General features: G+C 32.9%; 1 protein-coding gene across 1 annotated transcript in view; it reads right to left on the reverse strand.

Annotated features, from left to right (window-relative positions):
- LOC134699512 (uncharacterized) overlaps positions 1-20,051 on the reverse strand; it is a 78,059-nt gene that overhangs the window by 22,319 nt on the left and 35,689 nt on the right. The window contains exons 6-9 of the mRNA XM_063561111.1: positions 17,928-17,952; positions 3,179-3,730; positions 2,546-2,652; positions 417-870 (exon numbers count right to left, since the gene is read on the reverse strand). Of these exons, the coding sequence (XP_063417181.1) occupies positions 417-870; positions 2,546-2,652; positions 3,179-3,730; positions 17,928-17,952 (1,138 nt within the window). The remainder of the gene's footprint in view (positions 1-416; positions 871-2,545; positions 2,653-3,178; positions 3,731-17,927; positions 17,953-20,051) is intronic.

The raw sequence follows: 20,051 nt of genomic DNA on the forward strand, positions 1-20,051 counted from the left end.
CCTTTTATCTTAAAACTTTCATTTGTACACCTTCAAACATCATATCCAGTATTATAATTGGTTGATTTATGAGTCTGTGATTGAGAATTTTTCTAGAAAGTTTTAGAACTGCACTTTTTTTAGTTTTGACAGTTTTTTGAATTGTTTTGACAATTATCTAGCCTAATTAAAAAAGAAGATGTGGTATGATTGCCAATGAGACAAATTTTCACAAGAGACCAAAATGACACAGACATTAACAACTATAGGTCACCGTACGGCCTTCAACAATGAGCAAAGCCCATACCGCACAGTCAGCTATAAAAGGCCCCGATATGACAATGTAAAATAATGAGATTATTAGCATATTATATAGACACCTGGCTGTGTTTGATGGCCATGGCGAATATACAAGTGGATAGTATATCATATAATACCTGTAACAAAGGATCTCATCACTTCGACTAGAAGCAGCGGACTGATGATCACATAACCTTTCAACTGTGGGGTATCAAAATAGACTAATTTCCCCAGTGAGTGGTGAAATTGTAGAAAATCTCTCAGCTCTTCATTTGATAAGACGGACACCTTGCTAATGGAATTCAATTCTTCTACTTCTCTCAATGACAATACTTGTTTCCCCTTTACTACCAAATTAGCAATCTCAAGTTCAAGAGGAACAGAGGCATTGGGCATTGACTCTCCCCAACATGGATGTTGAAAGGTAAGATCTGTGATTGCTTTCTTAAGAACATCGATCTCCGGATCTGTTTTGTCTGTGGCATTGACAAATATTTGGTTATCGATGACCAGATGTCCTCGTCCTTCATGGTCTTTAAATAACTCTTCTACTCCACTATATAACTCGGCACGCCGTGTTTCAATATCTTCCTATTAAAAAATACAGAAGAACAGAGAGTTATAAGATTTTATGGTGAGATGCAATGTATGCACTGCCTTAGTTCATGTAAAACTAAGTTATCAGTGAATCCAGTAATCCAAAATAAAAAGTTGATGATTTTAGACATGTTTAATATTCGTGAAAAATTAAAAGAAAAAACTAAATAAGGGCGTGCAAAATGACAGCAAACCGTTTATTGGTTGTTCATGTTAAACAATTATTTCATGGGTCCAACTCCTAAATGCCAAAAAATAGAATATTCAACGAAACAACATATTGAGATTGCAATGTGATTACATTAAACTATGGTAAGTGTTCTTAGTAATTGCACAAACATTGATATAAAGTGTTATTTTCCTATGAATCATGGATTTATTCCAAAAAAAAATATCAATGGAATTTTGAATATTTTATTTGACCTCCATACTTTCATTACAAACAACATTTTGGAAGGGGGCTGGATATAGAAGTTTTCGCACAGAAACGACATTTTGGTACATTTTCAATTCAATCAAAGATCATTGCACGATGACAGTACAAGTGAAATACGTCCATTTTGAAATTGATGTCCATCATTAAAACTTAAGTTATTGAACTGAAAAACAACTCGGGGTTTTCGATTTGTTGATAAAATCCTATCTTCAAAGTCTGTAATAGATTCTTGATTTTAAAATATTTGAACCTTTCGAATTAGTAAAGAGACATTGCAGAAATGTGCATCGCATCTGGTGCAATTAAAATAATGATGTCAGATCTTGTATAGGTATTCTCAATAATCCTAAATTTGCCTTTTTCTGTTATATTCTAACAACAAACATGCCTTAATTTCAATTTGCTGCTGTGATTTTGACCTTTGACTGAAACGATGCTTCATTCTCAATTGATCTAATATTTGTCCAAACATTTGTGTAACATATTTGTTTGACACAAATTTATTTACCTTAAGTTTGGATTATTATTAAACAACTTCCCCCGAAAAAAGAAGGAATATTTTCCTTCACAATGGACAAATCAAGCAAATGATAAAGGTTTGACGAATGATTGAAAGATTTTACACATAAGTTTTACTTCATTGTAACTTATGCAACAAAGGTACGACGTGTTTTGCTCATTCGTAGCACTATCTACCAAAGCTAATGAAACTTTATAACAAACAGTATTGACTTCATAAGTTGTTATCTCCAACTGATTAATTCACAAATGTTAATGCATAAACCACACAACAGTTAGTAAAAAATATCACTTCTGCAACCTTGTTACAGTAGGGACAGTAGTTATTATGAATTATCCAATTATAAAACAATAAACTGTTCAAGAAAATGTTATTTGAGTTTCTCCTTACAGCTGGACAACCATTTTGCCAAATTGACCAATTTGCATTATTACACACCAGGTAGTTTCTTTAATTTGTTAATTGATTATTTGTACCTCACTTCTCAGTATTAACGGGATGGTATTACAATATATGAACTATTCAGACCACTCGATCACTAAGGCCCTTCTAATACTAAATGATAGGCATACATTACAGACATTAAATGAATAAGTTCGATTGACAGCATTTTCATCGATCATGTGCTGAATTGTTAGTGAAAATAAGTGATGTAAAGAATACCATGCCATTATCTGACGTGTCTGTATATTAGTTAACATTAGTTCACTTACCTTTGGTACTTTGTCTTTATGAGTAGCAACAAACAAAATCTTTGGAATACCTGTATATACAACCTTACAATAGGTAAGGATACAGTTTACCCAGTGTTGTAAAAATACTGAAAATAAAACATCATATCAATAGAATACATCTCTTACGTCCATTTATATGGTTATTCAGCTTAAATAGCTGGCTTGAGTTTGCAATATCGATATTAGTTTCTAGTAATTCCGTGTGTTTTTTGTCTGTAACTAAATACATAAAATGTTGTTTTATTTTCAAAGGTAACATTGCTATTTCAAAGTTAGTTCTCTGGATCAATGTCACTATGAATTCAATTTTGATCACTGCCCATATCACCAAGTTAACAATACCTTGCGAACCCCATTTGATTGAAATATATTAAAGATCGCGATTCCAAACACCTGTTTCTCTCTGGATTTTTCATTTTGTATAAAAGCTTCCGTCTGTCAGCATGTTTCATCATTGATTTCCCTCCTCTAACTTACACCCTCTGGTTCAATCGATGAATTTAGAATTCGTATGATTGAGCAGTTAACAACATAGTTCATGTTTTAATGATTTGTAAGTCTTGAACGTGTTATATGTTTATATAAATAAAATGAATAGTTTCATAATAATACCTGCTGGGGTTGGAGTCATATGCTGCCCTGGAAAACACAAGACATCAGGCACCTGCTCATGTAATCCTTTGCTTCCATCAAAAACAACAAGAAACAAAGCTCTATAGGTCATGAAGGTCTGGTGTGTTGTATAATAAACATACTGTCCACCAAAATCCCAGAAGATGAGTCTTCCAACTTTCATCTTGTACTTTCCACTCTTTAGGACTTTTTCCATTTTTCTTCTGATTTCATCTATAGTCATCTTTGCTTTCATTTTCTGTTTCAACTGCTGTCGTGATAGAGGCACAATGGAGGACGTCTCTGGTGATAAAGGTATGGCTGATGGGGGTTGGTTAGAGATAGTATCTGATGTGTTTGATGGCAGAGGCAATGCCATAGCTTGTGATTGCTGTAGGACACCTGGATTACCCATGTCATCGTATTTACTTCCAGCAGGACTAATATCTGATGCTTGATGTTGGTCTAACTTTTCACTTGAATTTGTCTCCTTTTCGTCTCTTGAAGTCATTAAAACCTTATTGTAAACAACATCCATGGCGTTATAACTTCCTATAAGAAGAACAAAAAAAGAATTCTAGTATAAAAAGTTCAAATGAATGCTGAAAGTGAAGCGGGTGATTTTTTCGCGGTGTGTACATTTTCGCAGATAGAACAAAATTGCCAAAATAAATTCCGCCAATTAAAAAGCACAAATGTAATAAAATTGATAAAAGTTTTGAATCCGCCAAAATAATTACTGCCTTAATATTTCGTATACCTTTTTCGATGTCAACCGCGATATTTTACACCCGCTAAAATAACCCGCTATACGGTGTTTTATATGATGCGCTTCTATGGCATTGTACATTAGAGGGTGATAACATTCTATGTGTATATACCTAACCCTGACTGAAAATATGTACAATAGAAGTAGGAAGATGTGGTATGAGTGACAAAGATACAACTCCCCTTCCAAGTCACAAATGTTAAAAATAAACTATCATAGTACGAGCTTCGACACATAGCCTTCAATCACACCAAACAGCAAGCTTTTACTTCATTTGGAAGAACCATCTGTTTTTTCCTGTCTTGTATTTTTCTTCAAATTTAGCTTTAGCATCTTTTCTTGCTTTCCTTCTCAGAGCTGGGTCTCTGAAAGCAAGCTAGAAAGGGTCTTAACATTGACAACTGTAAAACTTTTCAAACAGGAAAACCAACGGTCTAGATATATGAAGATGTGGTGTGAGTTACAATGAGACAACTTTCCATCCAAATAACAATTTATAAAAGGAAACCATGATAGGTCAATGATATATATATTACCCAGATGCTCCGCAGGGCGCAGCTTTATAAAACCGCAGAGGTCGAACCCTGAACAGTTGGGGAAAGTATAGACATAGAATTCGAGCTTGATACAGCTCTGAATTTGGGTTGTGATTGAAAAGTTGACACAGCTTAGGTTTTTGACACAGAATAAATGTGGTTTAATGATTTTTTTTTCTTTTGAGCAATACACTATGCTGTTGGATATTAATCTCCTTAAAAAAAATTAATGACGAAATTTTCATTTTCATTTCTGAAATCTGAAATGAGCAAAATTGTACCACCCAACCCACAAATGCGTATCCCCTTCCCAATTTTATTTTACTTCCTCTTTACCTTATTTCAAAAATAATCTCAATTCTAATGAAGTTTGCAACAATAACTATTCATTTAAATACCTCATAAAATATCAAAATATAAAATGACATACATTCATGGTTAAATTAATATTAATTAATAGTAACTTCTATTTTTTTGTGGCGGGGTTAAACATGTTAGCGGGATCCCAACCCTCCCCCTAACCTGGGACAGTGGTATAACAGTACAACATAAGAACGAACTATAACAAGAGGCTCTCAAGAGCCTGAATCGCTCACCTTAATTTTTTGGGTTAAATCTCTCATCAATGATTATTTTGGCTTTTCAATTTATTTAAATGTTCTTTGAATCGTCCAATTTCCTCAAAAGCAAAAACAAAATCATTTTCTCCTATGTTCTATTTTAGCCATAGGAGCTATGTTTCTTGACATACAAGGAAATAAAATATAACATTTATACTAGATACTCTGAAACTCATTTAGCCTAAGTTTGGCTGAAATTGATACAGCAGTTTCAAAGGAGCAGATTTTTAAAAGTAAGTCAACATGATGAACAAATTGTGAAAAAAGTCTTTAAAGGGCAATAACTCCTTAAGGGGTCAATTGACAATTTTGGTCAAATTGACTTATTCGTAGATCTGACTTTGCGTAACATTTTTGCTATTAACAGTTTGTCTGTATCTATAATAATATTCAAGATAATAACCAAAAACTGAAAAATTTCTTTAAACTCATCAATTCACGGGCATTATACCTCAAAACCCAGTTACCCAATTCGGCTGAAAATGTCAGGTCAGGTAGACCTTGACCTAATAAATACTTTAAATTCTTGTCTTATTTGCACTAAATGCTGAAGTTTTTGAGATATAAGCCAAAAACTGCATTTTACCCTGTGTTCTATTTTTAGCCATGACGGCCATGTTTTTTGACGAAATAGAAAATAAAACACAAACTTCATTTTATACACCCTACTGATCATTCAGTTGAAGTTTGGTTGAATTTGGTGGAGTAGTTTTAGAGGAGAAGATTTGTTAAAGTTAGCAAATATGATGAACAAATTGTGAAAAATTGTCATTAAAGGACAATAACCCCTTAAGGGGTCAATTGACAAGTTTGGTCATTTAACTTATTTGTAGATCTTACTTTGCTGATCATTTTTGCTGTTTAAAATTTATCTTTATCTATAATAATATTCAAGATAATTACCAAAAACTGTAAAATTTCCTTAAAATTACCAATTAAGTGGCAGCAACCCAACAATGGGTTGTTTGATTCATCTGAAAATTTCAGGGCTGATAGATCTTGACCTAATGAATATTTTTACTCCATGTCAGATTTGCTCTAAATGCTTTCGTTTTTCAGATATAATCCAAAAACTGCATTTGACCCCTATGTTCTATTTTTAGCAATGGCGACCATGTTTGTTGATAGATCAAAACTTCGGATACAATTTATAAACTAGATACCCTAAGGAACATTCAGTTAAAGTTTGGAAGTGTTTGGCCTAGTAGTTTCAGAGGAGAAGATACTTGAAATAGTTAACGACGACAGACGACAGACGACGGACAACGACGGACGCAAAGTGATGGCATAAGCTCACTTGGCCCTTCGCGCCAGGTGAGCTTAAAATCAGTTGAAAAAGGCTTAACTCATCAGATGGACAAAAATACAAGTGGCCGTGGCCGGGTACTTATACATCCTGACACAAAAAGACACAATGCACAGATCTGAGAGTACTCACAGTTATCTGACAGCTAGTTCAAAGACACTAACAACTAATAAAAAAAATATGCATCTAAGACTAAACTATCAATCAGTACACATCCAACATCCAATGGATTTAGTGTAAAGACGTCATAAACAAACACATTTGACCCGATGCAACGATGTTGCGTTTGATTAACAACAATGTTTTAAATTTGTCATTGAAACCTCTCCACTAAATTGAAGTTATATAACTAAGATGGAGAGTTATTCAAGTTTTAAAAAATTGAATCATATATTCCTCAATTTGTACTGCAAGAAATAAGTCCAGGAATTATTAAAATCCTGTCAAATAAGAGAGACCATCTTAGTTATGCAGATTGATCTACAAAACATTACTGAAATACAAAGAGGTTTGAAAAAGTTCTTTGTTTGTTTAACTTCAAACAATCACTGTATTATCATGTGTACTTCAAAGAAAAACACTTAATCCATTGCTCATGCTAATCAATACATTAAAGGTAGACAAAAAAGTGCAAAGATTTTCCCACAATGCTATCTATTGATAAAAAGAAGATTATGTGTTAAGGAATAAAATCAATCATGATTGATAATTAGTAAACCTTCATATGGTACTTATCATCCGTATTATGGTTAAAATATTTGCCAGTGGGTACTGTGGACATTCAGCAAGCACAAATTTAACTTTCCTTTGTGTAATATATACAAAAGAACGTCAGATTCCGGGCCTTTTGTCATAGATGTCTATGTGGTATGGGCTTTTGTTATTGTTGAAGGCTGTACAGTGACGTAAAGTTGTTAGCTTCTATGTTTTTTTGGTCTTTGGTGGAGAGTTATATCATTGGCAATTATACCGCATCTTGCTATTTTTCATATATCACACATCTCTCTGACCTTGTAACTAAAAATTTGCCAAAGACAAAATATTAATTTCATGGTTACAATTTTATTTGAAAGTCACCTAAAACCGTGAAATTCGCAGTTTGAATCACTGTTTGATGCCCTGTTTGCATATAATGATAAAAAGGGACATAAATCAAGAACGTTAAAAGGAACGCCACCAAAATTAAAACAAATGTTGTTAGTTTTGTGGTAATGATCAAAGTATATCAGTTTCAAACAAGAATGTGTCCATAGTACAAGGATGCCCTACTCGCCATGCTCGCACTATCATTTTGCTATGTTAAGTGGAACGAGTAATTCAGCGTGACAATCTAATTTGGCATTTATGCTTCTCTGCAAGCATGTGGTATTGAGGGATAATTGCATATACCTGGGTTTTGAGGGGTAAAATTTTCAAGCATATGTTTCCAAATGATGCTTGAACGGATGTTCATGAGCATGTTTTACTTAAATTATATGAATACCAATGGTATCCAGGGGGAAAATATGATAACATAAATGAGTAATGTGTCCATGGGACACAGATAATGCCACCTCTTGCTTATAAGGTCATTATAAAGGGACACAACCCAATAACAGTAACAGTGATGTTATCCAAATGCATACTTAATAGGAGTTTTGTGGTAATAAGCATTGTGTATAAGCTTCATCACAAGTTGTTAAGCGAACTTAATTTAGAGAACGGAAACGATAATTTAAGCAACTTTTCCATTTGTAAAGGGGCATAACTCTAGAATATTGAAAACAACACGTTATTAATTTCTTGCGTCTAGAATGGTAAAAATTATGTCACCTGCATTCAAACTTGATATGTGTTTTGTGGTAATAAACATTTTGTATAAGTTTCATACAATTAGGTTGAGACCAACTAAAGTTTTAAAGCGGTATACCAATTAAGGGATGTATGTACGGACCGACTGACAAACAAGGGGAAACCTTAATGTCCCCAGAAAATATACTAAATATACAAATGAACATTCATGGCAGGGGCATTACTCAAAAAGGTATAAGCTGTCAAATTCATGTTTATTTTCTCATGTTTATTGATTGATGACATTGTCAAACGTATATATCAAAATTACGAAGTCAAAAAAGAACAATAGATAATGCATGAACTCGTTACATTGTATCAGCATGGGTTGTATATTTTACATTAGATGTCACCCAATTATCCATAAAGATAACATCTGAAGACTGCTGACAGATACTATATAAACATAAAAAGAAAAAGAAAGATAAACGCATACAATCATATGAGGAAGATTTTTCGGTGTCTCTTTGTTTTCATGTTGGTTTTCAAATATTCGTGTTTGTGCGATCCTAATGAAGGTAAATCTAGAAAAGCGCTTTGGACAAATGAAATTTATAGCGTGTTGTTTTCATTTTTTACAATAATTATTGATGTTTAACAGCTCTTAATTGTACATATCTTTGGCAAACTATCTTCAAAGTAAGACAACTGTATACGTTTTTTTTATAACTTCCATCTTTTGCGTGATTTAAATAATGAAACATTCTCAAAATTAATAAAAAAAAACCTACTAAATTGATGAAAACATTCAACAGTCAGAGCTCAGACATTAACAAGTCGATTTTTGTTTTTTGACTCACTTAATTCAATGAAATACTCCACAAAGCGCAGCTTGATACGACCGCAGAGGTCGAACCCTAAACAGGTGGGGCAAGTATGAACAAAGGTGAACAGAATGGCATATATACACAAAGGAAGTATTATATAATAAAACAACAATTGAATATATGATGGTGCAACAATAGGTTTAAAAGAAATAATCATCTTATAATATTGGAATCTTATTTGTTCTTGTAATATCTATTAGTCATGTTTCAATCAAAATTCGACATTTATTATTTATTCTATAACAGGTGCCCCGGGACTCCAGTATTTGTTATATTCCTCTACAGAGAGGTTTTCAAATGAAATGCTTTTTTTTCTAAGTTCAAGTGTACATGTTCTTTTAAATAGTTTTTTTTAAAGCATTTAAATTTGGCAAAACTTGTAATTTTGTTCGGAAAATATAGTATTTTAAAAGCAGGATATTCTTATTTGTAACAAAATTCAATTTAATATGTTTGTAGATACCAAAGAGAATAATCATAATATTCAATCACAGTTCAATATTTGTCATTTCAAAAATCCAGATTTTTCGTGAAAGCCAGAGATAGGCGACCATCGGAAAGCTACAAAATAAATGTTTTATGGTCTCTGGTCTTTCCTTGCAAAATGTACATATGTTGCAACTATCTATTTTTTTCTTGTAAAGTAGTGAATAAGTTCCTAAAACTCTATGGATAATTATAAATTGGAACCAGCAAAGTTTAGTGCTTCTAGTATATTTTGTACACGAAGTGTGTATTTTTTTCCAGTTAATACCGGTCATATTAAGATGGTTCTCCCATTTTTCCCTTGCAGCAAAAGTAATATATTTCTCATTCAATACTAATTGTACATGTTCTTTGAACCTTTTTTTTATTCAAAGAAGATACTTATGTTAAAAGGTAGTATTACTTCAATATTGATCGTGTTTAACCACTCATTAAAAGAGTGTGCTTTTCCAGAGTAATATGTAAAATATTTGGCCTAAATTGATATAGTTGTTGAAAAATTTGAAATGACCTAACCTCCAAATTCCAGCGTTTGCCCAGTTTTGTTAGTAGACACTTGAACCACCAATTGTAATGTTTTCTACCTCCCATAAAGAAGAAAATATAATGTCATCACTTCATTTTGGTTTCTAGAGTGATTAAGGCTTTTCCAAGCATCAAAAGCCTCTTGCCAAAATTTATTTGATGACCTTTTAATAGGCCCACTATAACTTAAATCAATAAAATGTTTTTGCTCAACAATAGAGACTAGTCTCACCCACTTTGAATTCGAATTATACATCCGTCTTATCCATGTAAGCTTCAGTCCCTGTCTATTTTTAATGCTTTTAAATTTAGCATTTTAAACCACCCATATAATAATCTTGACATAAAAGATCTCGTTTGACCTTATCTGGTTTATTATTCCAGATAAAAGCATACATTTTATTTGTTAAATTACATAAAAGATGGACAAAAGATACCAGAGGGACAGTCAAAATCATAAATTGAAAAAACAATGACAACGCCATGCCTAAAAATGAAAAGGACAAACAGGCAAACAATAGTTCACATGACACAAGATAGAAAACTAAAGAATAAACACGAACCCCACCAAAAACTAGTTGTTCCGGAAGGGTTAGCAGATCCTGCTCCACATGTTGTACCCGTCGTGTTGTTTATGAGATAACAAATCAAGTAAATAATCTAATTCGGTAGGTCACATTACATTATCTCATCTGGACTATCATCATGACCAGGATAGATAGAAACATATGATTTAATTTAGATATGACCAAAGTTTTTAAAAGTTTTTAAAATGGTAATCTTTCCAAAAGGGTGAGATACTGTTTTGACAATTTTTTCAAAGTGTTGTCTATATAATCATAAACTGGCCTATAGTTTGAATTAATCATTCTGTCTAGTCAACTGACAAAAAAGTTATTCCAAGGAGCTTAAATGTACTGGAGCCCCATTTCAATCCCCACTTTACACAAATTTGATCCAGGCTATGTTTTTTGCTACCTATCCAAATTACACTTGTTTTTTCTATATTAATATTACGTCCCATTATTTCAGCATACAATAAGAGAACACAAAGAGATGCATCGACGGATTCAGGCGAGCCATCTAATATCAATGATGTATCATCTGCATATTGAGAAAGTACAAATTATGTGTCATCTATAGTAATACCCTTTATCTCCTTACTATTTCTTACCAAAATGCCTAATATTTCTGCACATAACTACAAAATATACGGGGATTAAAGATCTTCCTGTCTTCAGCCTCTCTCTACGGTGAGGAATTCTGACAGAAAAGAGTTTTGTGTCACTGCAGCTGTTATATTGTTATAGAAAGTTTTAACCCAGGATATTAGTGATGAACCAAAATCAAAATATCTTAATATATCATAAAGAAAGAAATGACCACGATATGGAATCGAATGCTTTCTCAAAATCAATCAGCAAGAGAATTCCTGGAATATTTCTTTCTTCAGTAAAATGTAAAATATCATATATTTATCGATAATTTTCACCTATATATCTACCATAAACAAAACCAGTTTGATCAGAACTTATTAATTTTGACAAAACAGATTTTATTCTCTTTAATATACAGCTTTATGACAATTTATATGTAGAATTCAGAAGAGTAATAGGTCTCCAATTTTTCAGAAATTGTTCTGGTTTACCATCTTTAAGAATACATGTCATCACTCCCTGCCTCTGGGTGACAGACATTTGACCCTTCCCATATCTAAAATTTACCAATATCAATCAAAAAAAATAAAAATAAATCTGCAGTGTAACCATCAGATCCCGGACTATTGTTATTTTTCATTCTCTTTTATAATGCTGCAGTTAATTTAGAAAAACTAATATGTCCCTCAAATAACTGCTTTTCATCCTCGCTAAGCTTCGGTATATCATCATAACAGTTGTCCCGTGTTAAATCAACCCTTTATCAAGTTTCCCATAAAACACCCGGGTCTGATTTTAAATTTCTTTTTGTTCTTCCACTGTAACACCATTTCCTAAAGTAAGTTTTTAAACAGTCTTGAAAACATAATTTCTAGTCTCAAGATTTAAAAAAAAAATGGAAGGTTTTTCTCCTTCTTCAGTCCACTGACTTCTTGAACAAACATATTGTCCCTGAATTTTCTTTTGTCTATACATTTAAAGTTATGCTTTTTAATGATCAATGTCTTTGAAATTTTCTACTGTAGGTGCATTTTCTTCTAATTGTTTTTTAATTTTAAAATAATCTCATTTTCAGTTTTTATACCCGCCGTTTTTTTTATAATAGGCATATGAAATAGTTTTACCGCGTATTTCTGGGGGGTAAAGTTTCGAAAAAAAAAAGGTCATCAACAGTAAATTCAATTTCAGAGTTGTCAATATTTTGTAAATTTTCATCTCTATATATCTTGGCGGTATATTGTTCTTTTACTGTACTTTTTTATATCTTTAACATAGTCAGTATCAAGAAGAAGCCTCTGCCTTTTATAAATTCATTAATCTTGAAAGAAAAAATCACTGGTGAATGATCACACCTGTGACTATTATCAGTTTTAACATCACTAACAAAGTGAAAAATATTATCAGAAATCAGAAAAAAAGACTATACAAGACTGTTTTCCTCCAAGTAAATATTTTCACATTGGGGTATAATTCTCTAAATGGATCAACTAGATTAACGCGCAGTAGTATAGAGTCAGATAAAGGGTGTTCATGAGCGAAATATTTTGTTTTTATTAAGGTTGTATGTCTATACGATAACACTTAGCAGGGTTCATTTCAGTTTATCAAATGTTATGACAAACACAACCATTATTCCTATTTATTTTTTTAGGAAGTACACTTAGGGAGCAGTTAATTCCGGCCTACCATGTTGCAGACAACTAACACTGTAACCGCAATTAAAAAAAAGACTAAAGCGACGGTGATTTTACAAATCAGGATTACGCTCGAGATTAAACAACATTAAAAAAACATTGCTAATACTCTCATTTTTTTTTTATATCAAATTGTCTACATAAAATCACGAGAATCTTACATAATCAAACGATAAATTAACTTTAGTATTAAAAATTATATCAGTATACTTTATTTCAATTGTATTTATCCTGCGGCATTATTTTAAACATAGGATACCCCCTTTGCAGACCAAATTCATCTTTCAGTCCCGTTGCTGCCTGACATGGTTAAACAAATTATACTCCCATATGTAATGCTCAAAACTACTTCAAACTTGAATCGTTCTTTTCTTTCTTTTTCGTTTCATTTCCTTTGTGAGCAAGAAAAAAGTAAAATCACAAAAATACCGAAGGTACGCACATACCAAATATAGTTATCCAATTACTTATAACACATGTATAATAAGAGAGAATTTAACATTACAAAAAATCTTAAATTTTTTTTCAAGTAGTCACTGAACCATGAAAATGAGGTCAAGGACATTGGACATGTGACTGACGGAAAGTTCGTAACATGAGGCATATATATACAAAGTATGAAGCATCCAGGTCTTCTACCTTTTACAATATAAAGCTTTTAAGAAGTTAGCTAACGCCGCTACCGTAGCCGCCGTCACCGGATCACTATCCCTATGTCGAGCTTTCTGCAACAAAAGTTGCAGGCTCGACAAAAAACAGACCAAAAAACAAAAACTTAACTATAACTACTGAACCATGAAAATGAAGTAAAGGTCAGATGACACCTGCCAGTTGAACATGTACATCTTAAAGTCCTTCCATACACCAAATATACTTAACCTATTGCTTATAGTATCTGAGATATGGACTTGACCACCAACACTTAACCTTGTTCACTGATCAATGAAATGAGGTCGAGGTCAAGAGAAAACAGGCATGAGGACCTTGCAAGGTACGCATATACCAAATACAGTTATCCTATTACTTAAAATAAGAGAGAATTTAACATTTCAAAAAATCCTAACTTTTTTTCAAGTAGTCACTGAGCCATGAAAATGAGGTCATGGACATTGGACATTTGACTTGACGGAAACTTTGGAACATGACGCATCCATATACAAAGTATGAAGCAACCAGGTCTTCTACCTTCTAAAATATAAAGTTTTTAAGAAGTTAGCTAACGCCACCGCAGGATCACTATCCCTATGTCGAGCTTTCTGCAACAACAGTTGCAGGCTCGACAAAAATGTATTTATTTTTAAAATGTACTTTCATTTTCAGACTTATTTTAGTCAGAAAATGACAGACTTGTTAAGGTCTATTTATGTTTATGAATTTATTCACCGTGTATCATCGTACAGCGGATATAGGTACTAACCAAGCGGGCTTGAGCGATTTTGATCTTACACGGTAACGAAAATCTTTGTTTTGTTCACATAATATCTATGTGTACTTCAATCTAAGCATAATTGCTGTTTAAAGAAATGATTTGGTCGTAAGTTGATGATTAGAGATGTCCCATTATTTTCCCAAAACAAGAGGGATTACTAAATCATTGTAAAAGCATGTGCAAATACTTGTCAAAGAAGGTGGCCCTCATCTCATCCGATATAATTCTATATTCATTGCAACTCTTTTTCTGATAAAAGGTCAATGTGTGTGTGTAATAAATATAGCTGTTTCAATGATTGGCATTAAAATCTTTCATACATATGTTATTTTTCGATATTCTATCCCCAAAGAAGAGTTGTGTACGGTGTTTAGCTGATCACATAAATCCTTATGAACAGTGCATAGTTAAGTTGTTGTACACCGTACACAAAAACTTTATTTTCATACTCGTTTATTACCCAAAACGTTTCAAGGAATAAGTAATCACAGGTAGGTTTGTGATTGGTAACTATTACTTTTGCCCTGTTTAAGTTTCTTTCAGATAAAAGATGTAAATGTCTCAACAACTGTATCGAAATTGAAAGTTGGTGTTGACATTCACAACTATTTGAGCATGTACAAGTTAATTGTTCTTATTAGAATATCAAAGTTGTTTTATGAATAGAAAAAAATCGATGCGAAAATTATTTGGGAGCAGGAATTTCAAATGTTTAGAAATGTACATTGAATATTGATAAAGCCAAAAAAAGATTTTCGTTACCGTGTAAGGTCAAAATCGATCATGCCTGCTTGGTTAGTACCTATATCCGGTGTACTGATGATACACGGTGTTATTTATAATTTTAGTTGGTAGCCAAAGTGAACCACGTATGACAACATAAACCTTCCAGAGAGTTTAAATCTATATCAGTATATCACATTATTCAATTGAACATTTTTACTTAACATAGATTACTTTCTTCATTATGTTTGGTTACAAATGGTTGCATTGTAAAGTAAATACACATTATTTCGTTTTTTTAGGCTCTCATGCATATTTTTTCTTACAAGACAAAGCATTGTCTTTCAATGTTCATGTAGATGCTTGACCTTTTTATAAATATGCATGGGTCTTGAAGTTGACCAATTTTGGTAACTTATTGACTTGTATCAGTCATCAAAGTTTAATGAAAACTGCTCTAAGCGCTTTAAAGATATTATCCAAAAACTTGAAAATCATCCCATTTTTTTATGAATAAAATCTTATAACTCGGAAACGTAAAATCGAAAATTGGTTAAAGCGTTTTTGAGTTAATGTCCGACATGATGACTACGGATGAACAGACAGGCAGACGGTCAACGGTATACTATAATACGTCCTGTAAGCATGTAAACGGGCGTATACACATTATTGTTTCAGGTGCAATTTCTGCAAAATGGGCTGTCCCATTCGTTTGAAAAAATATTTTCAAAATATCTATATACTGTCTTTTCATCAATAAACAAGAATGTGTCCTCAGTACACGAATGCCCCACTCGCAATTTCATTTTCTATGTTTAGTGGACCGTGACATTGGGATAAAAACTCTTATTTGGCATTAACATTAGAAAGATCATATCATAGGAACTAAGTTTGAAGTTGATTGGACTTCAACTTCATCAAAAACTACCTTGACCAAAAACTTTAACCTGCAGCAGGACAGACGGACGGACGAACGGACGGACGAACGGACGGACGCAAAGACCAGAAAACATAATGCCTCTCTACTATCGTAGATGGGGCATAAAAAAGCTTATTTCCATGTCTCATAAAATTCCATGAAGTTCTGACAAAGATACTAATGATTAAAAAACTTTTAACTACTGACTGAACCTAAATGTGGACACATTCAACATAATTAATGTGAGTTTGTTATGTCTCGCTTCAGCCAAAAATGTCATCAACTTGGTATAAAACCAGTACTATGAATTTGGGAGTTCAAATACAGAAAGTGTTTCTCTTTGCCTTAAAAATGCATAAGGGGTTCCGCAGAATCCTGAGTCTCGCCTGTGACTACTGCTATTCGTGAACTGTTGACTTAAAAAGTGAGTTCATTTATAAGAAATTCAAACTTTCTCTTTATATGCTATTTCGTGGTCCTGAAGCTTAGTTTCTGTTCAAGTTTCATAAGAATCCATGAAGATTTGAACATTCATCATGTCATAAAAGTTTAATCCTAAACTGTCTGTAAATGTTAACTGTAAAGAGTCATTCTATCAGAAAAAAACAAAACAAAAATGAAAAAAAAAATCAAAAGTTTGCTTCAAACATTATCTCTTAATCAGCAAAAATCTTGTACCAAAGTTTCATAAAGTTTTATGAAGGTTTGATAAAGTAACTAATGTGTAACAAACTTAACTCCAGACTGTATCCATTTGTTAACTGTAAAATAAGTCCATTTATATGTTAAATACTTTTTTCAAAATTTTGTTTCCTTGATATCTAAAAAACATTTAACCACAGACTGAACCTAAATGTTGACGACGGCGAAGACGAAATCTAGGATCCCTATGTCTCACTTTCATGAAATGACTTTTCGTAAAATTTATAAATTTCAAAGGCTCGACAAAAATCACACAATAATGTTTACCGGAAGCTTAAAATCATTTAACAAGTCATAAAACAAAGATTTCTGTTTATCAACTTACATGTCATATACTTTCAATATGCGATTTCGAATTCTACTTTATCAATTATCAAGGTTGATAGAAGTGCTTTTTCTGGGTTGTTTCCCAATGTTTTTGACGGTTTGTCATTACGTAAAAGTTATTATTGGTGTTAAAATACCTCCTCACAAAAAGGATTTTAAAAGCCCATTGTCCGCCGTGGTGATTTATATTAAACATCCATATTTTAGTTTTAGCTCTTTTATGGCATTAGGAACTTTAACTTTAATATCTTGTTTTTCAAAAAAGAAAATACGCAAATTCACACTAAGAAAAAAGTCACATTATGAAAATAAGACTCAGTGAATGAAGAACAGATCAGACTTACATAATGGTATCTCAATATTCTCAAAAGCATTTCGCTAGTGGGTAATCATAAAGACACAAACAGGTCGTATATCGGTCAACCAATTTGTTATGATGACTGTAAAACTACATTTTGTAAGGTAGTGTTAATTTGTCAGTTTTCTCATAGCTCTGTTGAAGCAGACAGGTGTAAATATAACTCAAGCTACGAAATCACTGAAATAATTGTAATGTGGACAGTCGTTCCTGGTGCAGAAAAAATTAGTACAGAAGATGTTTTTAAACAAACACAACGCAAGATCTGCCATAAAGACAAAATTCTGAAAATAACGAAAAGGTATAGCATAAATACTCTTTTCAGGATTTCTGATTTGGGACAGCACATGAATATACAGATATATGGAAGTTTTAAATTAGTATTTTGATATCTCAACCCCCAACCTTCTTTTATTCACGATCATAAGTTTAACAAAACAGACATAAAAAAACTAACTATCAATACTAGTACAGGAAAACACTTTATTCTTGAATAACGGTATGATAGACAATAATACTGGGAGATCATAACTAGACTTACCTTCTGGAGTCTTTAACATGACAGTCTACAAAAGAATAAACTATCTGATATCACATAACAATTCATAAACTTGGTGTGTCCACGGCAAAATGTTAAGCCATTAAGACCAGAAAATCAACAGTTTGATTTCAAGAAATCAATAATCGAAGTACAAATATATCAGACAACAACCAAAACCAACCGGTGAAGTACAGGCTTCAGACTTGGAACATGCACATACATAAAGTGGTGGTTAAACAGGTTTGTGAGTGCTCACTCCCCCTAAACTTGAGACAGTGGTGCAACAACACAACACAATAACATATTGGTTTGAAAATATCTAACGCATCAGTTTGAAATGGACGAAAAAAGATGACAAAAACTGTTTTGGCCCTTCAGGACAGGTGAGCTAAAACCCATGAAAAATTGTAAACATGACTATACACAATACTAGATATGGACAATGCCCCCAACTCCCTTGTCTGCTCTACCACATGCACGAGTATAGTTCCACATATTTTAGATTTGACAGTGATGTTGGCATACAACTTGAAATTGTTACGCTGTCTGTAAGACACAAATGATGCCTCCGGCTGACCATAGGAAATTATAAATTTAACACTATGTATGGTGATGTAACTGTAGGAGGAGATAGCTGGACAAACCATGATCTCTTTATGCAGCTAGTACCAAAAACATGACTACTTAAGTCCAACTACCTGTCATTTTCAGAATATTTGAAAAATCTAAATCCTGTGGCCATGCACACCTTTATTATGTTTATGAACATCCTACAAAACATTAAAGTTGTACCTCCAAAACTGTAGGAGGAGATAGCCAGACGAACAATGTATCCTACTCCGGACGGACAGACGGACAGACAGGGGTAAATTAGTATGCCCCCTGACATTTTGTCGCTGGGGCATAAAAACAATCAAAACAACATCTTTAAAATCTTTTACAAACCACAAAAAAAGTCTATTTACATTATAAGGGGTATGCATCTTCTTCTTGTTATAATACTGTTATATTTGATTAGCTTACAAATAAATCACAAAGGACTAGATTCATGATGTATTCAAATTTGTAAATAACTTGCTTTATTTGTGTACCAGGTTCAAACTGAAAATATCTCACTGTATCTGCATATGTATGTATAAAAACTATTGTACAAAGGTTTACTTTTTTTTTAATCAAACGTGGAAAAATTAATCAAACAAGTGAAACTGCGAGCTACTGCTCACTGATGATACCCCGCCGCAAGTGGATAATATTAAGTGTAAAAATATGCAAGTGTTCGGTAAACAGGAAGTTGTCAAGTGATCAATCTGAAAACGCATCACACGGTATAGCTGACTTATATAAATCCTGAAACCAAATTTCAGAAATCCTTGTATTGTAGTTCCTGAGAAAAATGTGACGAAAATTTTCAACTTGGCTATCATGTGTAAAATCATACAAGTGTTCGGTAAACAGGTAGTTGTCGAGTGATCAATCTGAAAACGCATCACAAGGTATAGCTGACTTAGATAAACCCTGAAACCAAATTTCAGAAATCCTTGTATTGCAGTTCCTGAGAAAAATGTGTCGAAAATTTTCAACTTGGCTATCATGTGTAAAATCATACAAGTGTTCGGCAAACAGGAAGTTGTCAAGTGATCAATCTAAAAACGCATCACACGGTATAGGTGACTCAGATAAATCCTGAAACCAAATTTCAGAAATCCTTGTATTGTAGTGCCTGAGAAAAATGTGACGAAAATTTTCAACTTGGCTATCATGTGTAAAATCATACAAGTGTTCGGTTAACAGGAAGTTGTCAAGTGATCAATCTGAAAACGCATCACAAGGTATAGCTGACTTAGATAAACCCTGAAACCAAATTTCAGAAATCCTTGTATTGTAGTTCCTGAGAAAAATGTGTCGAAAATTTTCAACTTGGCTATCATGTGTAAAATCATACAAGTGTTCGGCAAACAGGAAGTTGTCAAGTGATCAATTTAAAAACGCATCACACGGTATAGGTGACTCAGATAAATCCTGAAACCAAATTTCAGAAATCCTTGTATTGTAGTGCCTGAGAAAAATGTGACGAAAATTTTCAACTTGGCTATCATGTGTAAAATCATACAAGTGTTCGGCAAA

This window comes from Mytilus trossulus, unplaced genomic scaffold (genome assembly GCF_036588685.1).
Source record: "Mytilus trossulus isolate FHL-02 unplaced genomic scaffold, PNRI_Mtr1.1.1.hap1 h1tg000070l__unscaffolded, whole genome shotgun sequence".
NCBI lineage: Eukaryota > Metazoa > Mollusca > Bivalvia > Mytilida > Mytilidae > Mytilus > Mytilus trossulus.